At 42.3% G+C, this 20,637-nt stretch overlaps 3 protein-coding genes across 19 annotated transcripts in view; 1 reads left to right on the top strand and 2 right to left on the bottom strand.

Moving 5' to 3' along the window:
• PPP3CB (protein phosphatase 3 catalytic subunit beta) overlaps positions 1–5,889 on the bottom strand; it is a 44,606-nt gene extending 38,717 nt beyond the window's left edge. For all 4 annotated transcript variants that reach the window (XM_072340385.1, XM_072340387.1, XM_072340386.1 and 1 more), the window contains exon 1: positions 5,683–5,889. In XM_072340385.1, coding sequence (XP_072196486.1) covers positions 5,683–5,752 — 70 coding nt within the window. In that variant the 5' untranslated portion in view covers positions 5,753–5,889. The remainder of the gene's footprint in view (positions 1–5,682) is intronic.
• Positions 5,849–20,637, top strand: part of SEC24C (SEC24 homolog C, COPII coat complex component) — a 202,411-nt gene continuing 187,622 nt past the window's right edge. For all 3 annotated transcript variants that reach the window (XM_072340384.1, XM_072340383.1, XM_072340382.1), the window contains exon 1: positions 5,849–5,860. The gene's annotated coding sequence lies outside the window, so the exon portion shown is untranslated. The remainder of the gene's footprint in view (positions 5,861–20,637) is intronic.
• USP54 (ubiquitin specific peptidase 54) overlaps positions 14,290–20,637 on the bottom strand; it is a 96,260-nt gene continuing 89,912 nt past the window's right edge. For 9 of the 12 annotated variants that reach the window (XM_072339590.1, XM_072339593.1, XM_072339588.1 and 6 more), the window contains 4 exons: positions 18,387–18,505; positions 17,423–17,563; positions 16,461–16,647; positions 14,290–15,728 (listed from right to left, as the gene is read on the bottom strand). In XM_072339590.1, the coding sequence (XP_072195691.1) occupies positions 15,070–15,728; positions 16,461–16,647; positions 17,423–17,563; positions 18,387–18,505 (1,106 nt within the window). In that variant the 3' untranslated portion in view covers positions 14,290–15,069. Of the gene's footprint in view, positions 15,729–16,460; positions 16,648–17,422; positions 17,564–18,386; positions 18,506–20,637 lie in introns of those variants that run through there. The other 3 variants (XM_072339592.1, XM_072339596.1, XR_011903979.1) reach the window with 3 other exon arrangements.

The raw sequence follows: 20,637 nt of genomic DNA, 5'->3' as shown, positions 1-20,637 counted from the left end.
GGAGGACCATCCTTAAGAATGACCACACTGTGTTATGCTATGAGATTATTTAGAGTTTAAATGTGCTTCTGCCCCGATGGATCCACAGGACTTTCCCTCACCATGCTTCACGTTCCAAACAGGGTGGCTTAAGGATTTCCTCCAGAGAAGCAAGTTTAATTACTGCATGTAATTGCTACAAATTCCACAATTTAAATGACAGATTATATGAAAAAGCATTTCACCTTTCCTTCGCACTCAATTCAGGAAAATGTTTAGTGCTGCTTTTCTCCTTCTCACTGGAAAACAGAAATTGCAGTTGCTTCCTACTAATCTTTTCTAGTAAGAACTGATGTGGGCAGTACCCAACAATGCACCTCACGTATCTACCCCTTCTCCAAGTTACAGATTTACAATTTTCTGCTCTACCTCGCACAAAATGCACCTTCTGCTGCTGAATATATCTCTAGATAAAGAAGAAAACCAGGACGGGGGACCAAAAATTACATGCGGCTGTTCCAGATGAACATCTGACACAAGATGTATGAAATTGCTGCTGCTGCTTCCTCTTCATCCTGACCTGATCTTCTAACAATCCCTGAATTTCCATCAGTCTGTTCAACTGTCACCAAACTCGTACTGTCAGAATACCACCCATACAGACCCTAACGTTTATTTCCAGAGCTCGCCACAGCAAAGGACGTTCCTCCCCTGTAGTCTCTACTACTCAGCCTTCATCACAGCTGTATCTCCTACAGCTTCACTAACCACTTGCTCAGTCTAACAAAAGCCTTCTGAGACACCTCTGGAAGTTTACTGTCACAAGTAAGTGCTATTACTTTGCTATTCACTCCATTTTCTAAATAATTTAAGAATATATGTAAAGAGTGCGGAAGACAGATGTTAATCTCCTTCAAGTACAGAAGTTTATTACCCATCAGTGTATTTTCTAACTAACTTTGAGCCAAAAGAGGCCGTTTCCTCCTTCGCTTCTTTTAAAGACTCTGATGAGGGAACGTGATCAATGGCTTTGCCTGGATCAATCACATTACTGGTTCCTCCAAAAAAAAGAAGAAGAACGCTTAAAATTCCTCTAGATTTCCTTCTATGAAAACTGGACCAATTCCTCTTTAATACCATATTTCTCCAGGGACTGAGTCAGTCTACTCTTTCACAAGTGCTGCGAGTCTGCTTAAATTAAACTCACTGATCTACAGCTCTTCAGTTCAATCTGGAGCTTGGTAAAAATGCTGCTGTGCTCCACTTCTCAGACTCAGATGAGTTATGCCACAGGCTACAGAAAATAGATCAGCAATTTTGCACCCAAAAACCCCAAAGAAAAAAAAAATTCTATTAGCACCACTAGAAAAATTTCCTTTGGTCCCAGGATATACACTTTTTAAGCTTCATACTGTTGGTATGTACTGAAACCATTTACATTTCTGTGAGACTCTTTCAGTCCCATTCAGGGAAAAAAAAAGAAACTGACACCTGGGAAAGAGCTCTTAGGCTCTTCCATCACAAATGCAGATGAAAGTAGTTGCCACATTCCCTCTCTGGCCTCGCCACCCCAAGTCTCACCTGCCAGCTGGCCCTACTGAAATTAAGGTGGGTGTGCGTTTTTTTGTTTCCTGCTTGTTGTTATTGTTCGCAGTTCATGCATTCTCACTGTTCCCTCAAAAAATGGGAAAGACCACACTCTGCTATTCAAACATTAACTCATCAGAATTCTGTTCCATTCCATTTTCTCTCCCAAATCATAACTATGATTTTTTTCCCCTCCAAAGTGTTAATATTCTCTTCAATAGCCTCCTGCTCCTCGATCAGTTTGCAATCAGGCTAATCAGCAACATAAAGGCATTCTAATGGCCTAACTGTATTTTCCAGTCATCGTGCTGCTTGTATGCACCTATCCTTTGATCTGTGTGTTTGTTTCTTTTTAATTTACATCAGACTCCGTATTCTGAAGTCAAATATTGTAACAATTCTTCTTCTCCTACATGGATGTCACTGTCAAAAAGTAGCTATCAGTATCTCAATTTAAGCTCCTGCTCAAGGCTAAACCGTGAGCTACTTCTCACTGGGATTTGTGGAGTAGTTGAGCTGCTTCAATAAACTATATTTAATAACTAAAAATGACCATCTGTCTATCACACTTCATCATAGCTTTTATACAAATCAAAGGTATCTTGAAGTCTCCCATCTCCAGAAAAGCAGACATCATCTTCACATATGTTGACCGAAAGCACTCACTCATCACAAAAATAAAGTAAAATCAGAAGAACCAGATACAGCCATTAAATACAAACAGCAGTTTGAATGCTATCTTCCACAAGGCAGCACAAGACTGTGCTCTTCAGAGATGAAGAGGGCACCTCAGAAGGCAGCAAATCAAGAAGACAGGTACCTTTCCTCTTCTCTGTCATATGCAGGAACAGAAGCTTGGCCATCTGGCGGCCTGGGGAAACCAAACATCAAATCATAGAATTGCTCAGGTTGGAAAAGACCTTAAAGATCATTGAGTCCAACCACAACCTAACCATACTACCCACATTCTAACAACTCTCCCTGGGGAGCCCATTCCAGTGCTTAACCACCCTTTCTGTAAAGAAGTGTTTCCTGATATCCAACCTAAGCATACCCTGGCAAAACCTGAGGCCATTTCCCCTCTCCGTCACCAGTGAATCTATGCATTTCAATTCCACAGCTAACCAACCATTTATAGGAGAAACTGCAAGTACAAATTACTTAGACAACTTAAGTCAGAAATAAAATAAAAAAGAGCTTTTAATATACTATAATACAAGTAGCCGCTGATTCGTAGTACTTATTTGGAAGGCATGCAAGGCCAATGCAGCCAGATGGCACACACAGCACATCTGAAGCCAGGACTGTGTTACGTACACATCCAATGTGAACGTCGTACATGACAACATCTCAAGTATTTCTTAGACATGGGCACCTCTGATGAGCAGACAAATATACAGGTCAAAACAAAAAGGAGGCCATATCCTAATTATTACCCTACCTTACATACAAAACTATTTGTATGCAATTCAACTAATAATTCAATTATCATATCATTAGTAGCTAAGGTCTTTTTTTTGTGAGTATCTCTTGCCCACTTCTGCCAACATGCATTAACAATGAAGAATTTAACTTCTCATGGCATCTTATTTTTGATAGTTTCTGTTACTTTTCCCCTTTCCACCAACAGAGAAAGAAAAAGCTGAAATGAGAGTAACAGATAAAGCGGTGCAAATACCAGCAAGCACAGAGTCCTAAATTCATGTTTCTTCCTCAGCAGATGTGCTGCACGGAGAGCATGAGAACCCAAATACAGACCAATGCTCTGCACAGTCACACCAGGTAACATCACTGCATTTTCCTTCCAAGCTCTGTGGCTGTTCTCAGGGAACTGAGATGTTATAAATGAAACGCCTCAGCAACGAGAGGCAGAAAACCTGGATGCCTCAAACAGATTTCTTCTGGGAACGGAGCTGACAGCATTCAAGAAATCAGATCCTCTGATGCGGTTTTCCAACCAACAGTGCTTTTGAAATCGGGTGAAAAACGATTCCCTTAAGAAGATCCCAGAAATGCATTCCAGTAAATAAACTCATTAATAACTATCAGTGACGGACTTGATACTTTACTGGAAAGCTTTGAGTTCTACAATGATTCTTCAGCATTCAAGAATTAAAAAGCACAGGACGTTATTTAACCATTCAGCACTTCCACCCGGTCCATGCCTTTTCATCAGAATAAACTAATATTTTCCGTCCCCTGGCACACAGTGCTGACTTGACAAAAGCAGAGGGCCCACCTATTTTAAACCAGTAACACCATCCCTGTAGTCTGTTCGTCATGCCATAGGTAAGAACGTGGGGAGCACTCCCCGTATGTGAGAGGTAGCAAGTCTATTTGTGAACAGAGATGTCACATTTTAACATGCTTTCAACAAATGTATTTCTGTTGCACAGATACACCCGCTCTGCCCTGACACAACCTGCAATCCTGCATCACTGGGGTTGCTGTGGAAATATTTCAAGCTGCACGGCACCTCATTGGGGCAGGGACTGGCGGAGCAATCATGCTAGGAGCACAGCTCCATCTAGAACCCTACAGTTCAGCATGGCAGGTACAAGAGCAGGCAGGCCAGCAGAAAGAAGAGAAAAATGCCTCTGTATGAACACTGAACTGGCTGCAATTCTGCCACATGAAGGTACGGAGGCCTGCTTACCTTTACAGCAACTCTGCATCCCACACAACCAGGTTCAGAGAAACACTGTAGCCTCAGGCTGTGATCCTGCTAGAATGAAGCAAGCCCTAACTACCCTTTCTAGCAGATTCAAAGGCAACACCTAACGTGCAGTTATTAAGTCTTTGGAAATCAGCAGGTTCTGAAGAACTTAACATTTGTTACAACAGATTGCAGTAGAGGTATAAGACCTCAGCAAGCCTAAACACTGTTACAACAGCTTAGCACCAACAGCCCTAATTAACACAGGTCCCTAATTTGCCAGTTCTATCGTTTTCTGCTTTTACTCTCACAATGTGTTCAGACAAATCAACAGGTTAAGCAATCCCCAATGGGCAGCAACTCACTGTGAGCAAAGGTTTCCAGCACACTGGGAGAAGTGCAAATCTCCAAAACATTATAAGCTTCCAAGGCTTTAATTAGCACCTGCTGAAGAGAAAAGAATCCTCTTCATTTCCTGAGACCAGCCGTTAAGCTACCGAACAGCATCTCTCCTCTGAAATCAGTTGCATTGTGCATTCTTAGGTACGTCAGCCTTGAAACCAGACTGCTTTGTATGCAGCCATGGATTTCCAGCTGCCCCAGGCTGCTGCCACAGAGCCACGCTCACAGTGCCAAGGCCAAACTCAGCACCATGTCATACCTCTGGGTGCTACCTGCCATCCAAACAAAGAGCCACAATGTTCATCGCTGATGGCATCATCCAAACAGAAAGGTTAAATCTAACAGTACATCGCTACAGATGCAAATGGTTACTCTCCTTGAAATACTAAGATGACACGCTTGGCAAGCTGTGTTTCACAGCACTGTGGTCACCAGACAGCTTCAGTGTCACACAGAGCTATCTGCTTGGAAATGTTTTACCTTTACCTCCCAGCAGCGCAACGTTCGGCCTTTACAGACCACCAGCAAAACCCTAACGCCCAGTAAGAAACGAATCAAGGTGAGTCTGCTCATTAGAACCGACCGCCAATAGCAGGAGGCTGCGGCTCTTCTCGCTCCTGCACTGCCAGCCCGTAACGACCCGGCATCAATGCGCGGACAGCAGAGAACCCCGCAGGGCACGAAGGGCCCGACGCCCCCCACGCGAGAAGCCGCCACGGGACGGAGCCAGGCGCGGCCGGGCCGCACGCGGGGCCGCGGCACAGGCCTCGGGCTACGCGAGGCCGCTCTCCCGGCTCAGCCCCCACGCAAGGCCGACCCCGCAGCGACCGCCCGAGCCGAGCGGCGCCTTCCCCCGGCGGCGCCCAGCGCAGCATCTCCCCGCGGAACAAAGCGTTCTTCCTCGCCCCGCGCCCCCGCTCCCCACCTGCGGGCGCGGCCCCAGCCCAGGGCCGCCCGGTCCCCGCGCCCGCCGCGGCTTCCCGCCGGGGGTCCGGCCCGTCGCCCTCGCGCTTTGCCCGGCCGGGCCCTCGGACGGCGCGGGGCCGCGCGCGGCTCACCCTTGACGGCGCGCTCGCTGGTGGCGTGGTGCGGCAGCAGCAACACCTTGCTCCCCTCCTTGGCGGACATCGCTGAGCGCTGCCGGGCTCCGGCGGCGGCTGCTGGGCGCGGCGGCGCCTTCGTCCGCCTCCTCCGCCCGCGGGCTGGCGGAAGACGGGCGCGGGGCGGCGGGCGGGGCGGGAGCGGCTAGAGGCCCCGGGCGGCGGCGGCCGGGCGGAACATGGCGGCAGGCGCGGCTCCCAGCTCCTCGCGCAGCGAAGGGACAGTCCGCCTCGGGCCCGGCATGCACTGCGCCGCCGCCCCACGAGGGGACTGCGGGAGCGTGGCGAAACTCCTGGCTGCGCCGAGCCGGCGACGCGTCCGTAAGGGAGCGTGGCGAAACTCCGCTCCTCGCGGGGCGGCGCGGAGAGGAAGGGGCGGGGGCTGCGGCCCGGCCCCGCGGGCTTCCCCGGCTCGGGGAGGTGGCGGCAATACCGGCGGCGCCTCACCGCTTCCCCGCCCCTCGGCCCGGCCGCGCTCTACGGCCCCGACCGAGGGGCGGCGGAACCGCGCGGACCCGCCGCGGGGCAGGCGGCCACCATGGAGAGCTCCGCGGGGCCGCCCCCGCGTCGGAGGAGCCATTTTGTAAGGCGGCGGGCGGCGGCGGCGGGCCTACGGGATCAGCTCCGGCAGCTTCCGCCTCGCACCTGAGCCCGCAGGGCCGCAGCCGTGTGCTCGTAAGGCGGCGGGCAGCCTGCGCTGGGGGTGCTGCTGTGCTGCGTGTAACGCGATTGCTCTGCCACCGCTCCATAATAAATCACTGATTTAGGAAAGAGATGAAGAATCCCCCCCCAAACAACAACAAAAACTGTGCTTTTGCTGCTTTCCTCTTAATTTCAGCCTCTCTCCTCAGTTCTACCAGGACAGACCTGTGCAAATCGCAAGACCTACCATGAGTTAAAAACGAGAGAGAAAAACGAGCGACCAACCCAACCAAAACCTCTCTGAATGAGGCTATAAACAGTAGCCATTAACTGTGTTAACCACCAGCAAACCCAGCCCTATTTAGCAGACATCTATGCACGTACATAAAACTATACCTACACAGACACAGCATACATCTTATACATACATTTGCCGCTTTGCATTATGGCTAATAAGCAAGAAACGTGTAAGAGCTGTACCGAGCTACTCCCCACAGTGAATCAGGAGTTGGAAACATGGTTCCAAAGCCAAAATTCACAGTGAGGCATTGCTCTTGCTCTATCCAGGTCAGAAGAAGACTGACAGCCAAGGTTCAGTACCCATTAGTTAGAGCACGAAAAGCTGCTTGACCACCAAAAATGCATAAAAACTGATAGCTTACCCAAGATCTTGATTTGACTCCTTAATATAATTTGTAACATGACCAAGACAGTCCAGGTAAGGAGTTTTGAGCAAAATATCACCTTAAAATTGAATACATTCATCAGAAGCAACTGCTACACTTAGGGGAATCAGAATTATAGGCATTTGGGTTATTTATTAATGGACTACCTAAGATTTAAAACAGCTTTAGAAAATATAATTCTATTAATTCACTCTCCACGAGTTAAATGTGTGCATGCACACAGAGAGCTGGGATACATTAGAGTATGTACTACAAAGAAATCCGGGATCACTACTCTGGATTTACTGCTAAGCTCCCCAGTAGTAGGAATTACTACTTCGTACCACATGTTCTGCAAATGTCTGTCATTGTACAACCAATTTAAAGGGTCTGGTTCTTAGATGGAAAAAAAAAGCTCATTTGCTTCAATATCATCCATATCTATCAGCTCAGAATATGCAGTGAGAGTATGGGGTAGGGAGGGCAGTAAGTACACATTGCTCACATTGCATTAGAATTACCTTGAAGTGCACTCACTGGAACAAAGAAAGAATAATGAATTCAGAGTCTTTTAGAATAAAGTGAAGCTCAGTAATAAATGCAGTTTTGATGTTTGACAGTGTGAAATGACAGAGAAAAATGCAGTTGTCCCATATACTGCCAAAACAGGCTGGTGAAAATACATAGCTAATGGTTGTGACTGGGATGAAAAAATAGTGTTTGGTAGCTGAGAAATGCCCCTATCAAATAGTATTATTGTGCCCTTCACAGCTGTTGGAGATTCATATTAAAAAAATAGAGGCATTACTTTCAGAGCAACCTATAATTTTGTTCAGATGCCACGGTGAGAGGAAATGACATCAGCTTCCAGACAGCCTACCTTGTGATTACCATGCTGAAATACTTCCAGTGATAGCCAGGTACCACCTCCTGAGGAAAAGGCTCATGCAGATGCAAGCTTGCTGCACCAGCTTGTTGCCTGCCCTGCAAAATATATCGGGATGATTTTAAAATGATGTCATATCTCTCTATAGAACTTTAAATTGAATTATCCTTTTTAAAAAATTATTATTATTTTATTTTTACAACAGCACCTAGGAAGAGAAGTTAGCTAGCTAGCACATTTACTTTAGCTTTTGATTGCTCCCTCGTTGTTGATTTTTGCTTGGTTTTCTTAAATATATTTCACCTTGTCTCATCAAAGTATAGAGCAAGTGCACTTGACATGAGGACAACACAAAAGCGGTATTAGTGAGAGACATTGCTGAACTATATGCAAGTCCTTTAGCTTGCTACTGAAGCTTTCAGGTAGTGTATTGTCTCTAAATCAGCTAGAGTCTCTAGAAGGGCCTTCACTCACATTGCCCCGACTTACCAAATATAACCTCACAGTGAAAGAAAAGCTGTTTGATTCACTTCCTCTCGTCTTCTACAAAGCAAACAATTTGCACTAGGACCACAACTAGCATAAAGATTGTTGGAAGTTAGAGCAATTACTGAAACACAGCTTTGCAGGCAGAAGTCAGCATGCCTTTATAAAGCAGGCAGTTTACCTCAAATCTCCCATAAATGCCAGTCAAATAAAAGCACGACTGAAAAAGCAGAACAGCATTTTATTTGCCATTCAGCTTTGCCACCAAGCGGCCATCTCATTCCACACATTTTAATACCCACTAAAAAAAAAAAAAAAAAAGACTGATTACAATTCTGATCAGTTATACCAAACCTTCCTCTAGCTTGCACTAGACTACTTTTTGAACAGCTGCTCTCATAGTGAAGAAACAAAAACCACAGCAATAGGCACAGGGAATAATCAAGCCACTCCATCTTAATCTATACCATGGGGAATAGAGTCATTTGGGATACAGACATCTTTGCCTTCCTCTTGCTCCATCTGAAAGCAGTACATATTTGGGCTGCACGCAAAAGATGTTTAAATAAATAGGTGTTATGTTAAAACAGACTTTTCTGACACCTCACCTAAATAGTACAAGATATAGTAGAATATGCATTTAAGTAAATAGTCACCTCAGACACAGAGTCCAGACAGAAGCTAGACATAAAAGCGACTGTGTTGAAATTCAGTATTCATCTCATGCACGAGGTCAGAACAATCCCTCCTGATTCTAACCGCAACATATCTTGAAAACTGGCACAATGCATTGTCCCAGAATCATCTAATTACCCAATGAGGACTTTTTGAAAACTCTAAGAAAGAAACTGAATCACAGGAGAGAGCAAGAGAGAGCGAGAGAAAGAGAGATGTATTCCAGATCCCAAGAGAAAGGATGCAGAGAGCAAATCTTACGGAGATAAACCAGGTCTGAGAAGGGAAGATGTGCTATAAGCAGGAGAGTAACATAAGGAAGGCAAAACTTTGAAGAGCTTGTTCCATTTCATTGACACTCAGTAGCAACTGCTTGAAACGGTTCCTTCTGAACTGCCAGAAATGGTCCTGCGGTTCGTGTAAACCGAGAGAGTGACTCAGAAGCCACATTTTAACTTAAATACATTTTGACCTACTGCTGTACTGTGCGAGTATTCAATACAAGTACTTGAAATTTTTCTCTTAGAACTACACAAGATTTCCCTGTGTTGTCCAAAGACAAGTTCTTATGGCAAACTGTATTATTCATAACATAGCACCATTATTCAGAAAGAGGGAAAGCACATACTTACACCATTTTCTCCAGCATCATGGAATTATTACCACCACAATACTGTAGTTGCCAAATGTCAGACAAATCAGTGATTTGGGATGGAGACCAAATTATTCCTTCAACCACTCCTTGATATTGCAGTAAGTCAGCGTGGTCAAGGAAAACTTTTTGACCCGCCGTGTGGTTGCCAGGAGCAAGAAAAAAGGCCACAAGGCTTCATGGCTGTTCGTGCACTACTGAAGTAGGAGACAGGTTGCATTTTAGCAATAGATCAAATCTAAGAATCATTTTATCTCACTGAATTTTTGTTTAACTAAAAACTGATTGCATGGGATCTCTCTTTTTCTATAGGACATCTTGTTCATGAATCAACATAACTCGAAGTAGAAATTCATACTTTGATATCATAGTTGCCTTAGAGTGATGGGGTATTTTTTAAAAACAATGCCCTGTAGGTAGGCCTGCCCACCTTGAATACTTTGTTAGCCAGGTCTCCTGCTTGTGGAGGCTTTAAGAAAACTAGAGGATACAAAGGAGGGCAGCAAAAAGCAGAGTGAACTCAATTTTTAGAGTGAATAGAGGTGACTGGCTCATAGTCTATTATTATCATCAAGACAGTAAGATAAATGAAAAGAGGGAATTGCTTATTCTCAGATGGAAGAAGGAGCAATAGCTTAAGGCTAAGGAAGGAAAAGTTTGAACTAGATAATAAGGGAGGGGGAAGGAATGCTTTAAACAGAGCAAGTGAACAATGTTTTGAGAAACCAATGCAAGAGTTTGAGGTACCACCACTGCAGAGGTGTGAGATGTTAATTAGAGATATGGCTGTTAGGTTGTGGTTAGAAAAATAACACCTAAAATTCTAGGGTTAGGCTAAATGCCACAGGCCAGGATGCCTTAGCCTGTTTCTTATGATTGTAATAGTATGCAAAAAGACAGGGGCCTTGACTAGCTATCAAAGCATAAGTCCCTACTTCTGCAGCCAGTTCACTGAGGTAACCAGAACGTGAAGGAAACGTGCAGGAAGCGAGTGCAACAAGCTTAAACTGTGGTAGTTGAGTAGCTTGCAATTTATACTAGTGTCTGATAAGTCTGGTTTTCGCTTTTTTAAAATCAGAGCTGTTTCCCAGTATTGCACAGTACGTTAGAGTAACCACACCAGTGATAATAACTATGGAAGAAATAGTGCAAAAGGTAATCTACATAACTAGGCTTGAAAATGTTCTGAACAGCCATCTGCAGTGATGAAATGCTAGTGGCAGCAAACATAGATGTGCACAAATCTTACTTTTGCTTTCTACTACTCATAGTGCTAAGCAGGAAATGGCACAGTGTTGAGACTCCAAAATATACCTAATGTAAGCACATTTTTATCTTTGCCTCAGCCGGTATAAATACCAACCTGGCCATCACACCATTTACCCCATGTCTATTATACATACATATATAGAAGCGGTATGTAAATGTTTCTGTACAGTTTAACTTACAGTGGCATGAACATAATTAGTCTCATAAAGATCACTGACCACTCTCTACATCAATCTTCACTTCTCAAAAGCTGAAGTCATACTCTGGTTCTGAGGACCCTCCTTGCCTAGGAACGTCTCCATAGAGAGAAAAAGAAAATTCAGACAGACCCATTACCAAGCATTCTCCAGAAAGATGGGGACGTCAAAGAGAAGAATGTATGCAGTGCATACATGCTCTTGTTACTCATCTTTTTCACCCATCTATTTCCTTCAATTCCAAACCACTCAAATTCTCTTTTCTTTTGCTTTCTTCTTTCTCTTCTTTCCCTCCCCCTAAATGATTGACAGATCTGCCTTCTCATTCTTCACCGAGCTATGCATTCAGTGCATAACCCAGGTGACTTATTAATTCATGGCAAAGGTGGAGTTAATTCACACTGCCAAAATAGGTAAATAGATGAAATGATATTAAATGCAAGATGCTCCAGTCACTGGGAATGCTCTCCATACTTTTTACTTCCTACCCCAACCGTCACTGTCAATAATGTTAGGAAACACAGAAAACATCAGGAAAAGTTTCTTTCCTCTTCTCCAAGTTAAAGTGGGTGTTGCAGCCTTTGCTTATGAAGAACTAGGTGCTTACCTTACACTTCTGTAGCACTCTTCTCTGAAGCAAAGTCCATTTTATGTCTGATTGGCACTGTACCCTCTAGCAAATGCTCCACTGGACCAAATCAGCAGCTTAGCAGGTCAGAGTATGTTTTCCATAAACAGCATACACAAAAACCGTTGCCTTCAAGAGAAATAATTGTGCTAGGTAGTTCCTTTTTCATATACAGAGAGATTACATTTACATATGTTTGCTACTACTAGAACATCAAATCCCTATTATTGCTTCTCTTTTTCCCCCCTACACAGCCAGGTCTAAATATGTTACAACACCTTGAGAGATTATACAGATACAGTGAATGTTTTACTTCTAGGAAGACTAGAATTATTCAAGATGCAGATTTAAGATCCCTCCACTTCAATTCTATCCACTAAACTATTCTGTAGCCAGTAACAGAAGTATTTTAGGAAGAAAACCATGGTTATGTTGCATCACAGCTTATAGGCTTTAAGAATAAACACTGTCCCAAAATAGCTGCTGGTGGAAGCTTCCTCCCATCTTACAGGCAGTGATCTTTAATGAACTACTGAATGAATGCAATGTACTTTCTAGGGTACAAATAGAAATAAGCATCACTGAGGGGACTGAAAAGTTTGCAGTTAGTCAAAACATAATGCAAAAATGTTTCAAAAGTTATGTCCTAATTAATCCACTTCAGGCCCCTACTTCAGTTAATTTAATAGTAAGCAGTTAATATACACAGATGTACAAATCAATTTTGAAACCATTGTTAGAACAATGATAAGTAAAAAACAAAAAGACCACCAACAAAAGAAGAACAGCATAAAACCCCAACAGTTCCCTTTGAAAAGAGAAAAACTGAGTAACACCAGTGCTAATATGATGAAGATGCGTTGCCTAAACTCAGGATTAATCTGCACATCTTATGGAAGCATACTTCCTTCTCCCCAGTCACTAGAATTATAACTAAAAATAAACATATGCATTTTCTTTATTTGCAAATGTCTCCTACTACGTTTTGTGTCTTGAATGAGTGACTTTGTGCTTTATTTTGGCAGATTTCTGTTTTTGTTTTAGATAACTGAGTTCAAGGCTACTTACAGCCTCACTCTGCACTCTGACTCTTTTAGAGATACAATGAGAAAAGCATCAAATATTTATGTCCTCGTTTGTATACCAGGGCACTGCAATTTAATCTGTTAAAGGTTTAAAAAAAAAAGAAAAAAGGCTGAAAACAAACAGGGACTGCTTGTGTCCAGATTCTCCTCACACAAATCATATCACTCAACCAACAAGAGAAACAAATGCAACAGGAATGTTTCCATCAGACGTGCACCACACAAGCATCCACTTCTGCCTTGGATCCACTTCCTATAAGCCAAGTTTTACTTCCTCAGCTAGGAAGTTCAATTTATTATCACGTGTCCATGAGCAGCCAAAGAGACCAACAGCTCCATACCTGTGTGGAAACAAATCTTAATCAAACCATTTTTTTAGTATAGTAATATTCCATTGATTTATGTTTAAACAGTTAGTAAAAATAATAATAATTAAAAATTAGTAGCATTGTTCAAAATTACATATAGTTAAACTGGCCAAACCACTCTGAAAAAGTCAACATTAGGTAGGGAATTCTGGAATGGTAGAGTACAGAAAGAGTTTGTGTCCTGCACCTAGAGGTAGCGGGGTCAGTTATGTACAGAGAAATGAGCAATAGGGTCCCAAAGGTAAAACATGATTCAGTGTTACATAGTCACGTGAAATTGTAACAATAGTCAACATAACAGCAATCAATTAGTCAGAAACAAGAAACTGAAAAATGACAATTAGTAAAATGAGTGAAATTCAGACTTGGACTAAACAGCGAAAGCAGATGAAACCTTACCAAGCACGAGGGTGCAATTAATGAAATGAACTGGAAATGAAAACTAAAATACTCACCCGGAACATCATTGAGACCAGATTAGCAAGACCACACACTAGAGGGCAGTCTGTATCTTCCACTAGCTGGCTAGGACACAGGATAGAAGGCCCTGATCTACAGTCCCATTTTTATGTTAACACATAACAGCACGGGTTTTAACAACTTATAAGCAGCACATCTGGTTATACATACATACAAGAGCAGGAGAGGAACTCTTGTTACAATGAGATTTCTCATGACATCAATCATTTCTATCGACCCTTCCAGATTAAGGGTAGGAATCCTGTTTGCATACATCGTGCATAGATTCAGTAGATGTCCCCACCCTCCCCAACCAGGAAGTTTCAAATACTTTAGAAAGGACATGTAACTACTGCCTGTTATGAAGGGAAAGTTACAGCAGTGTAAAACATCAAATCTAGAAATAAAATTACACCCTCATGATGTCCTTGGATCTGGACATGTACTTATTATATAAACTCTGTGAATGAAGCATAACAATTTATTCAGTGTGCAAGAAAACAAGTAATTCCAGCAAAGGCAAATAGCAAAGAAAGCTCATAAACAGACAGGTGAGTAGAACTATTTTCATAGGTTTATTTGAAAAATACTTACAAAAGCAAGTATGTTTGACACTAAAATAGTTAAACTTATTCTGTGTTTACATTGGTGTCATTAAGCGTGCAGCATTAACAATCTTTTCCGCTTGAAGCATTGTTAGTTTGCCTTAAGGAAGTGGGGAAAAACTCTGGTTTACCAATGAACAATGTCTCCCTGACACTTCCTCAGCAGCAGCTGTAGCTGTGATCTCTGAAATGAGATCTCAGTACACTGAAAACTAGGTTTGTTTTACTAACTTCCAGCTTGTCAAGTGTAGATTTACTGGAACCTGGGAAGTTGGATAGTTTATTTTTCCCTATGAAGGAAAGAGAAGAGGAAGGAGAAGAAAACAAAGTAATTGGCTTTGTATGCAAAGAATTTACCAAAGCTACGTTTCATGAAAAAATCCTTAAAAATGTCCTAATATTAACGGCCATCTTCCTTCAAAACATGCGTATACTTTTGAACTTACCCGTAAACCAGTGCCCCTGATGCCTAACATTCCTACTACGCTTTTTGCTAGAAGAGGCCAAGACTATAATAGCTAAGATTCCCCATCCAGACAGAGTTCAGTAGTGTCAGAAAAGAAATACAGTGCAATTAGTTTCCACATATTATATAGCTACATTTTAAGACAAAACTGCCACAGGTAACTGATTGAAAGAGTTTGTCGTCTCCTTATAATCCACACTACAGCAACCGCAATAGTCTGTTCACAGAGTGATTTATCATGGTGCATGGAGAGGATGGGGTCTTACCACCCATTTTTTTGTACAGTGCCAGTAGCTGCTGCTGCTCGAGCCAGCATATTTCTGTGTGCCTCTGAAGCTGAAGAAAAAGCCCCATCCTTCACATGCACTGGCAGCATCCACCTTCTGCCTGGCTGAGGGGTATAACTGTTTTGTCGCCAGTCTTCATCTGGGGGCATATCAACTCTCCTTGGACCTGGGGCCTTAACAGAGGAAGGGGGCACAGGACAACCTTGAGGGGCACCGAGATCCCAAGAAGGCTGATGCAGTATTCTTAAAGTGCTGTAATCTGTGCTGGCTGGCAGCCTGCAACTGGTGGCATAAGACTCACGCATTTGATGTTGTGAAGGCTGCTGGAGGAAGCCTTCCTGCAAACTCTTGCCTGGTTGGCCAGCACGTTTACCCCAGAGTGTCATTCGTTTATCTGGTAACGTTGCTGCTTGTCTGGCAGGGTAGCTCATGTTCAGCCAATGGCCAGAGACATTTGATGCTCCACCTCCTGAACACGGATTAGGAAGAGGTTTTTGCCCCTGGGAGAGGGTGCCTCTGGGTGCACAAGGGAGACTGCCATAGCTCAGTGCCATACCTGGGTAGTCTTCACCTTGGAAAGCTTCACCCCTGTCAGGCACAACCAGAAGTTTCTGGATGATGTTCTTCTGATCTCCTAGGGGGAAAAAAAAGTAAGGGCTTCTCAGTTATTTTTTGTGTATTGTAGCTTCTTCTCAGAACCTTCAGCTGGCCAGTGCATGACAGAACTTAATCACTAACACATCCAGTTAATGGTTGATGGGTAATTCTGAACAAAAACTAATTGCACTTTTCTAGCATTCATTTTCCTTTCTGCATTTTCCACTTAACCTACTTCAGTTACTATCACAGACTTCACAGGACGAAAGATTTCTTTAATTGCCATCTCTTCTGTCATCAAGGAGAAGCCCATAGTATTTCAAGGCTGGGATATTAAACTGGTTTTAAAGTCTTCCATGTGAAAAGTAATTCACAGGTGGAAAAATGCAGAAATTAGTTATTTCTACTAGCACAGTTACATTCGTGATTTGCTGGACCTAGTAGCTTGCAGATGTACTTAAATACATGACAACAATGTGGTGGGCTTTACTGCTGCTGTAACACTGAAGAAAATATCTCACAAAGATGTAAATATGATTTCATATTAAAAGTAATTATAGTGTTTCCATAAAGACAATTTCATTTTATGCCTACTTAGCATAGAATCACTGAACAACTCTGAAGGGCAGAAGAGAAAAAGAAGGTGTTTAATCCTTTCAGATTTCTGGAGAAATTCAGGGAAGCGGTATGTTATGAAAGGCAAGACCTGCTGGAATTTATTTCAGCAATATTTCTGATCATGAACAAGGATGAAAAATCCTGTGATTACCTGACAGTTTACGTGCCTTGCCCACCATGCTGGGCACCAGTACATCATGGGGTAGGTGCTGCACCTGGTTTGGGGTGTGCTGGGGATCAAAGGGAAACACAGGAGGATCATGGGGGAAAGGAAGGGAAGTGGAGCTGGAAGAACGGTGGCTGGTTTCCATTGGCATTTTCCTCATATTTGGTGCTTCCTTTTATAAAGTGAGAAAGGAGAAGAAAAAAACAAAAAATGATGAGTAAACACAGAGCTGGGGTTGAATCAAGCAACAGTGGTGTTGATCCAAGGAAAAGGATGGGTTACTGGAAAAGAAAAACAATAACAACAACAAAACACCATGCATTTGTAAGTGAGAAATACAAACAAAAATTGCATCAATCCAGTAAGGCTCTTACTGCAGTGGTGAGCTACTTAGGAGGATTATTTGATTGGAATATGCTTGGATAAACATTCCAAGGAAACTTGGTATATACCAAAACTGAAATATACCAAGGAGAAAACAAAACAAGTCACATAAACCAGTCAAAAAGGTTTAGTTCACAAACTGAATCCACAAAACAACAGCAGGCCAGTCAGAATTGGAACTAATTATTATAGCTGGTTATATTGCTCATCATCAAGAATAATCTGTTTCTGTTTTCCTTACTGGCAGCTTGTATCTTCTACTTAAGTCTAATTAACAAAAGAAAGTAAAAAGTTTATTCTGGATGTCCTTGTATACTGGGCAAGGAACCTTAGATCGCGTCTTACTAGTTGCAGAAGGTATTACTTTTTACTCCTGAAAAAATGATTTTGTTGTTTAAAGAAAAGCACATTCTTCCTCCAGAAGGAGAACGGAATACACAAAGACAAGCTTTCATGATGGCTTGCGACTCAGTTGTCTGCTTTCTTGTTTATTAGCTACTACATGTAGTCAGAAAACAGCAAATCTACACACTCTTTGGAAAGCTGCACATCATTCTACTTACAAAACTATGAGAAGAGACCAGGGTCTCTTCTCTGTTTGAGACAACTGTCCCACTGAGACTGCGAGCAATGCGACGGAAATTCTCTGCACTGTACATCTCCTCCTCTTCTGGTTCCCTGCTACGTTCTCTTGTATATGTGACCTGCAGACAATACGGGAGACTTCAGAAAAGGCTTTCTGTAACATCAGTGCTGTGTAATTATTACAGGGAGTGGATTGCTACATAGTTAAGAGATTCCCCTTGAAATTCCATGTTCTTTCCTTTTTTAAAATGCTTCACTTACCTTGAGTAATTAAAGCAAATAAACCTTTTGTACCTGGTTATACAAAACATTCATTATAATTTTTCTTTTCTGTAGTGAGATTATCTCTTTTAGAAGTATCCAAAGCCAGCACAAAAAGACTACCATTTGTTACATTTAATGAATACAAAACTTCTATAGGAGGTACTTGCACGAATACGTGGTCTTGTACAGGCACTGATAAGCAACTACCAACTATTTAAACAGATCCCCTCAGAGAAAAGAAAAAGTATCTTCTCCCATCTGAAGTGACCAGAAACCAACTACAGCAAATATCTTTCAAAACATGTAATGACGTATTCAAAATGGGAAATCTGTGCTCCTGTAAGTGGTAACACCCAAAAGCATGAACTGCAAACTGGAATGCAAAGCAGTTCGTGTCAGTATGTTCAAAGAGGATAGATCTTAAAAGTCTTCAGGGGTATGTGAGAGTCAGAATGTAGGTAATGTGGTCACATGAAAAGTGCTCACAGTATGAGTCAGTCATGTTTTCATCAATTAATTCTGTGCTGGGTTGCACTTTAAATTCTCTTGTAGTAGTATCAATGATCCCACTAACATTTTTTCCTTCATAACATATTCTACCTCTCCCATTTCAGTTTCTTTCACTTACACAGGCTAAACACTTCCCTCCCTAGTACAACTTAGTAGGCATGCCATCACCTTGGAGACAGAAGAGGCAGTGGAACCATACAGACTGCGCTCGATCTCTGCTGTCGGGGTTTTCGAGAGACCCATGCCAGCTGCAGTACACAGCTTCCTCACATTCAGGTTTGCAGAGACTGAGAAAGAAATTGTTATGGTTAAATTCTAGGCAGATTTCCACATTACAGAACATTTTTATTTACTGATAGAGACTTTAATATACACAGTAATTGCAGGTTCTTTCAACATTAATTTATTAAACTAACTCTCAGTATAGTCAAAGACAGAGTCCATCAAGACACTCGCTCCTGCTGCACTTTCCCCTCTACAAATTTCTAAGGAACAGTGAATTTAAACACTCAGAGCCAAGATCAAACGATTCAGCTGCACATCAGTGCTTGTTTGATACAGAGCCAGGATAGCCTAGTGGGGCTAAATGGAAAGAAGATAGCTATCAAACCAGTTACCTAAGTTACTTGAGATAAACAAGACCATCAGCTTGAATTCCCCACATGTCCATCCACTTGTTCCAACCAGTGCTACAGGTTGTCAGCCATTCTTGTCCTGCTTAGGTAGCTGAAAGAGCTTTTTTCAATAAAGATTGCTACAGTTACACTTGATTTCAGTGTATGACAAGCCAGTTATACCCTAAAATATTTCACAGGCAGATCAATGGCCTAATAAAAACGGTCACAAGGAATCTACCTATGAAGGAAGAAAAGCAAGGTGCTGGAAATAGTACATTTCCTGCACTGAAAAGGCATTTGGAAGATTGGGTCTCTGAGCCTGTACTCTGTCATAAAGTTTCAGTAATGAAACACTGACATTTTTTACCATTAATTTGAATACAAAGGCCTGACAAAAACTGTTGACATGTTACACAAAGGCTTAAACCCTGTTTCCAAATGAAGAGGAAATTGAAGTTAAAAGTGGGAAAGAGCCGTCCCAGATTTACTCAGGCTATTTTCACCAAATTTACTACAGCAGATGCACTGGCTCAAACATTTTGTTTCTAAACAGCACTTACAGAACTTAGGAAAAAAAAGTTTGAAAGTCACAGCAAAGCAGAAGTAAAGATCTCAAAGACCAACTTTAGTCTAAAAGGATATTCACATCTCATTCTTCAGATATGCAGTGAGAGAATAGACAGGAAAAGTATAAGCTGAAGAGATGGGGTGTTTGACGACAGAACTCTGAAGCTCCAGTTATCACTAAAGCAAATGGATTCTATACTGCTGACTTTCAAAAAAGGAGTTCCCAAATTAGTGTGCTATAGAGGGACACACACATAAGACCACCTGATCCAAGCTCATGCAAGAAAGTACCTGTGAGGCTGTGAGGTCAGATCTTCCCTAATTCTGAAAGAAAATCAAAAGAAAACACGAAATGGCTGTCTTAGCACCTGCTCTGCCAGCAGAATACAAGATGAGAATTTCATGGAATACTTGAGTTATTGAATTTAAAAAACAACTATTCAAGAGTTTTACCGTGGCATTCCCTCTAGATACAGCCAGACTTGATTTGTCAGGAACAAAAGAACTTCATACTACAGTTGCAGGGCAGGAGGAAATCTATCTTGCATGTGCATTCATTTCTATTTTATTTGTATACACACTTTGGTACACACCAAGTTTTGAGCAGCTTTTTTTGACCAGAAAAATTCACAACCCGGATACAATGACACAGATAAAAAATATATTTGTTTCAGATGCGCTAAGCAGAGAATCAGTGGTGTCCTGCCCCAGACAGAAGATCAGAGCAGCTTAAGTGGAACAGGGCTGCTATCATCTGACTCTAATGACTGTTTCCAGCAATGTCAGAGCTCTTCACCAGTGACAGAATCTATTCATTTGCTTTCAGCACCAACTAATCTACAAGGTCTCAAGGATTTTAGTAGAGATCATGCACCCTAATTACCACTTTCACAAATAATCTTCCAGAATTCAAGCAGGTGTCCCTTAGAAAAAAACACGTTCTCAGACCGAGCAATGCTTTTTGAAGTTACTCCTCTCTATCAGGTACAGAATAATTTCTCACAGACAATACAATCATAGCCACAAAGTTGTACAACATTCACACCAGGAACAGAAACAGTTTTAATAAACCGCAGAGGTGATCTGGGACTTTCAAACAGTAGAATTCAATAGCCTAACCTAAACAGTCAGCTTCCTACTTCAAAAGCAGATCAATTACTTCTATGTTATTCTTAACAGATTTTGCTGTTTGCCAAGATCAACAATTGTTGATCACAGTGCTTCTCTACCTCTAC

This window comes from Excalfactoria chinensis, chromosome 6 (genome assembly GCF_039878825.1).
Source record: "Excalfactoria chinensis isolate bCotChi1 chromosome 6, bCotChi1.hap2, whole genome shotgun sequence".
In the NCBI taxonomy this organism is placed as follows: Eukaryota; Metazoa; Chordata; class Aves; order Galliformes; family Phasianidae; genus Excalfactoria; species Excalfactoria chinensis.
Note: the sequence above shows the minus strand (reverse complement) of the source record. Positions and strands in the feature narration are given on the sequence as shown.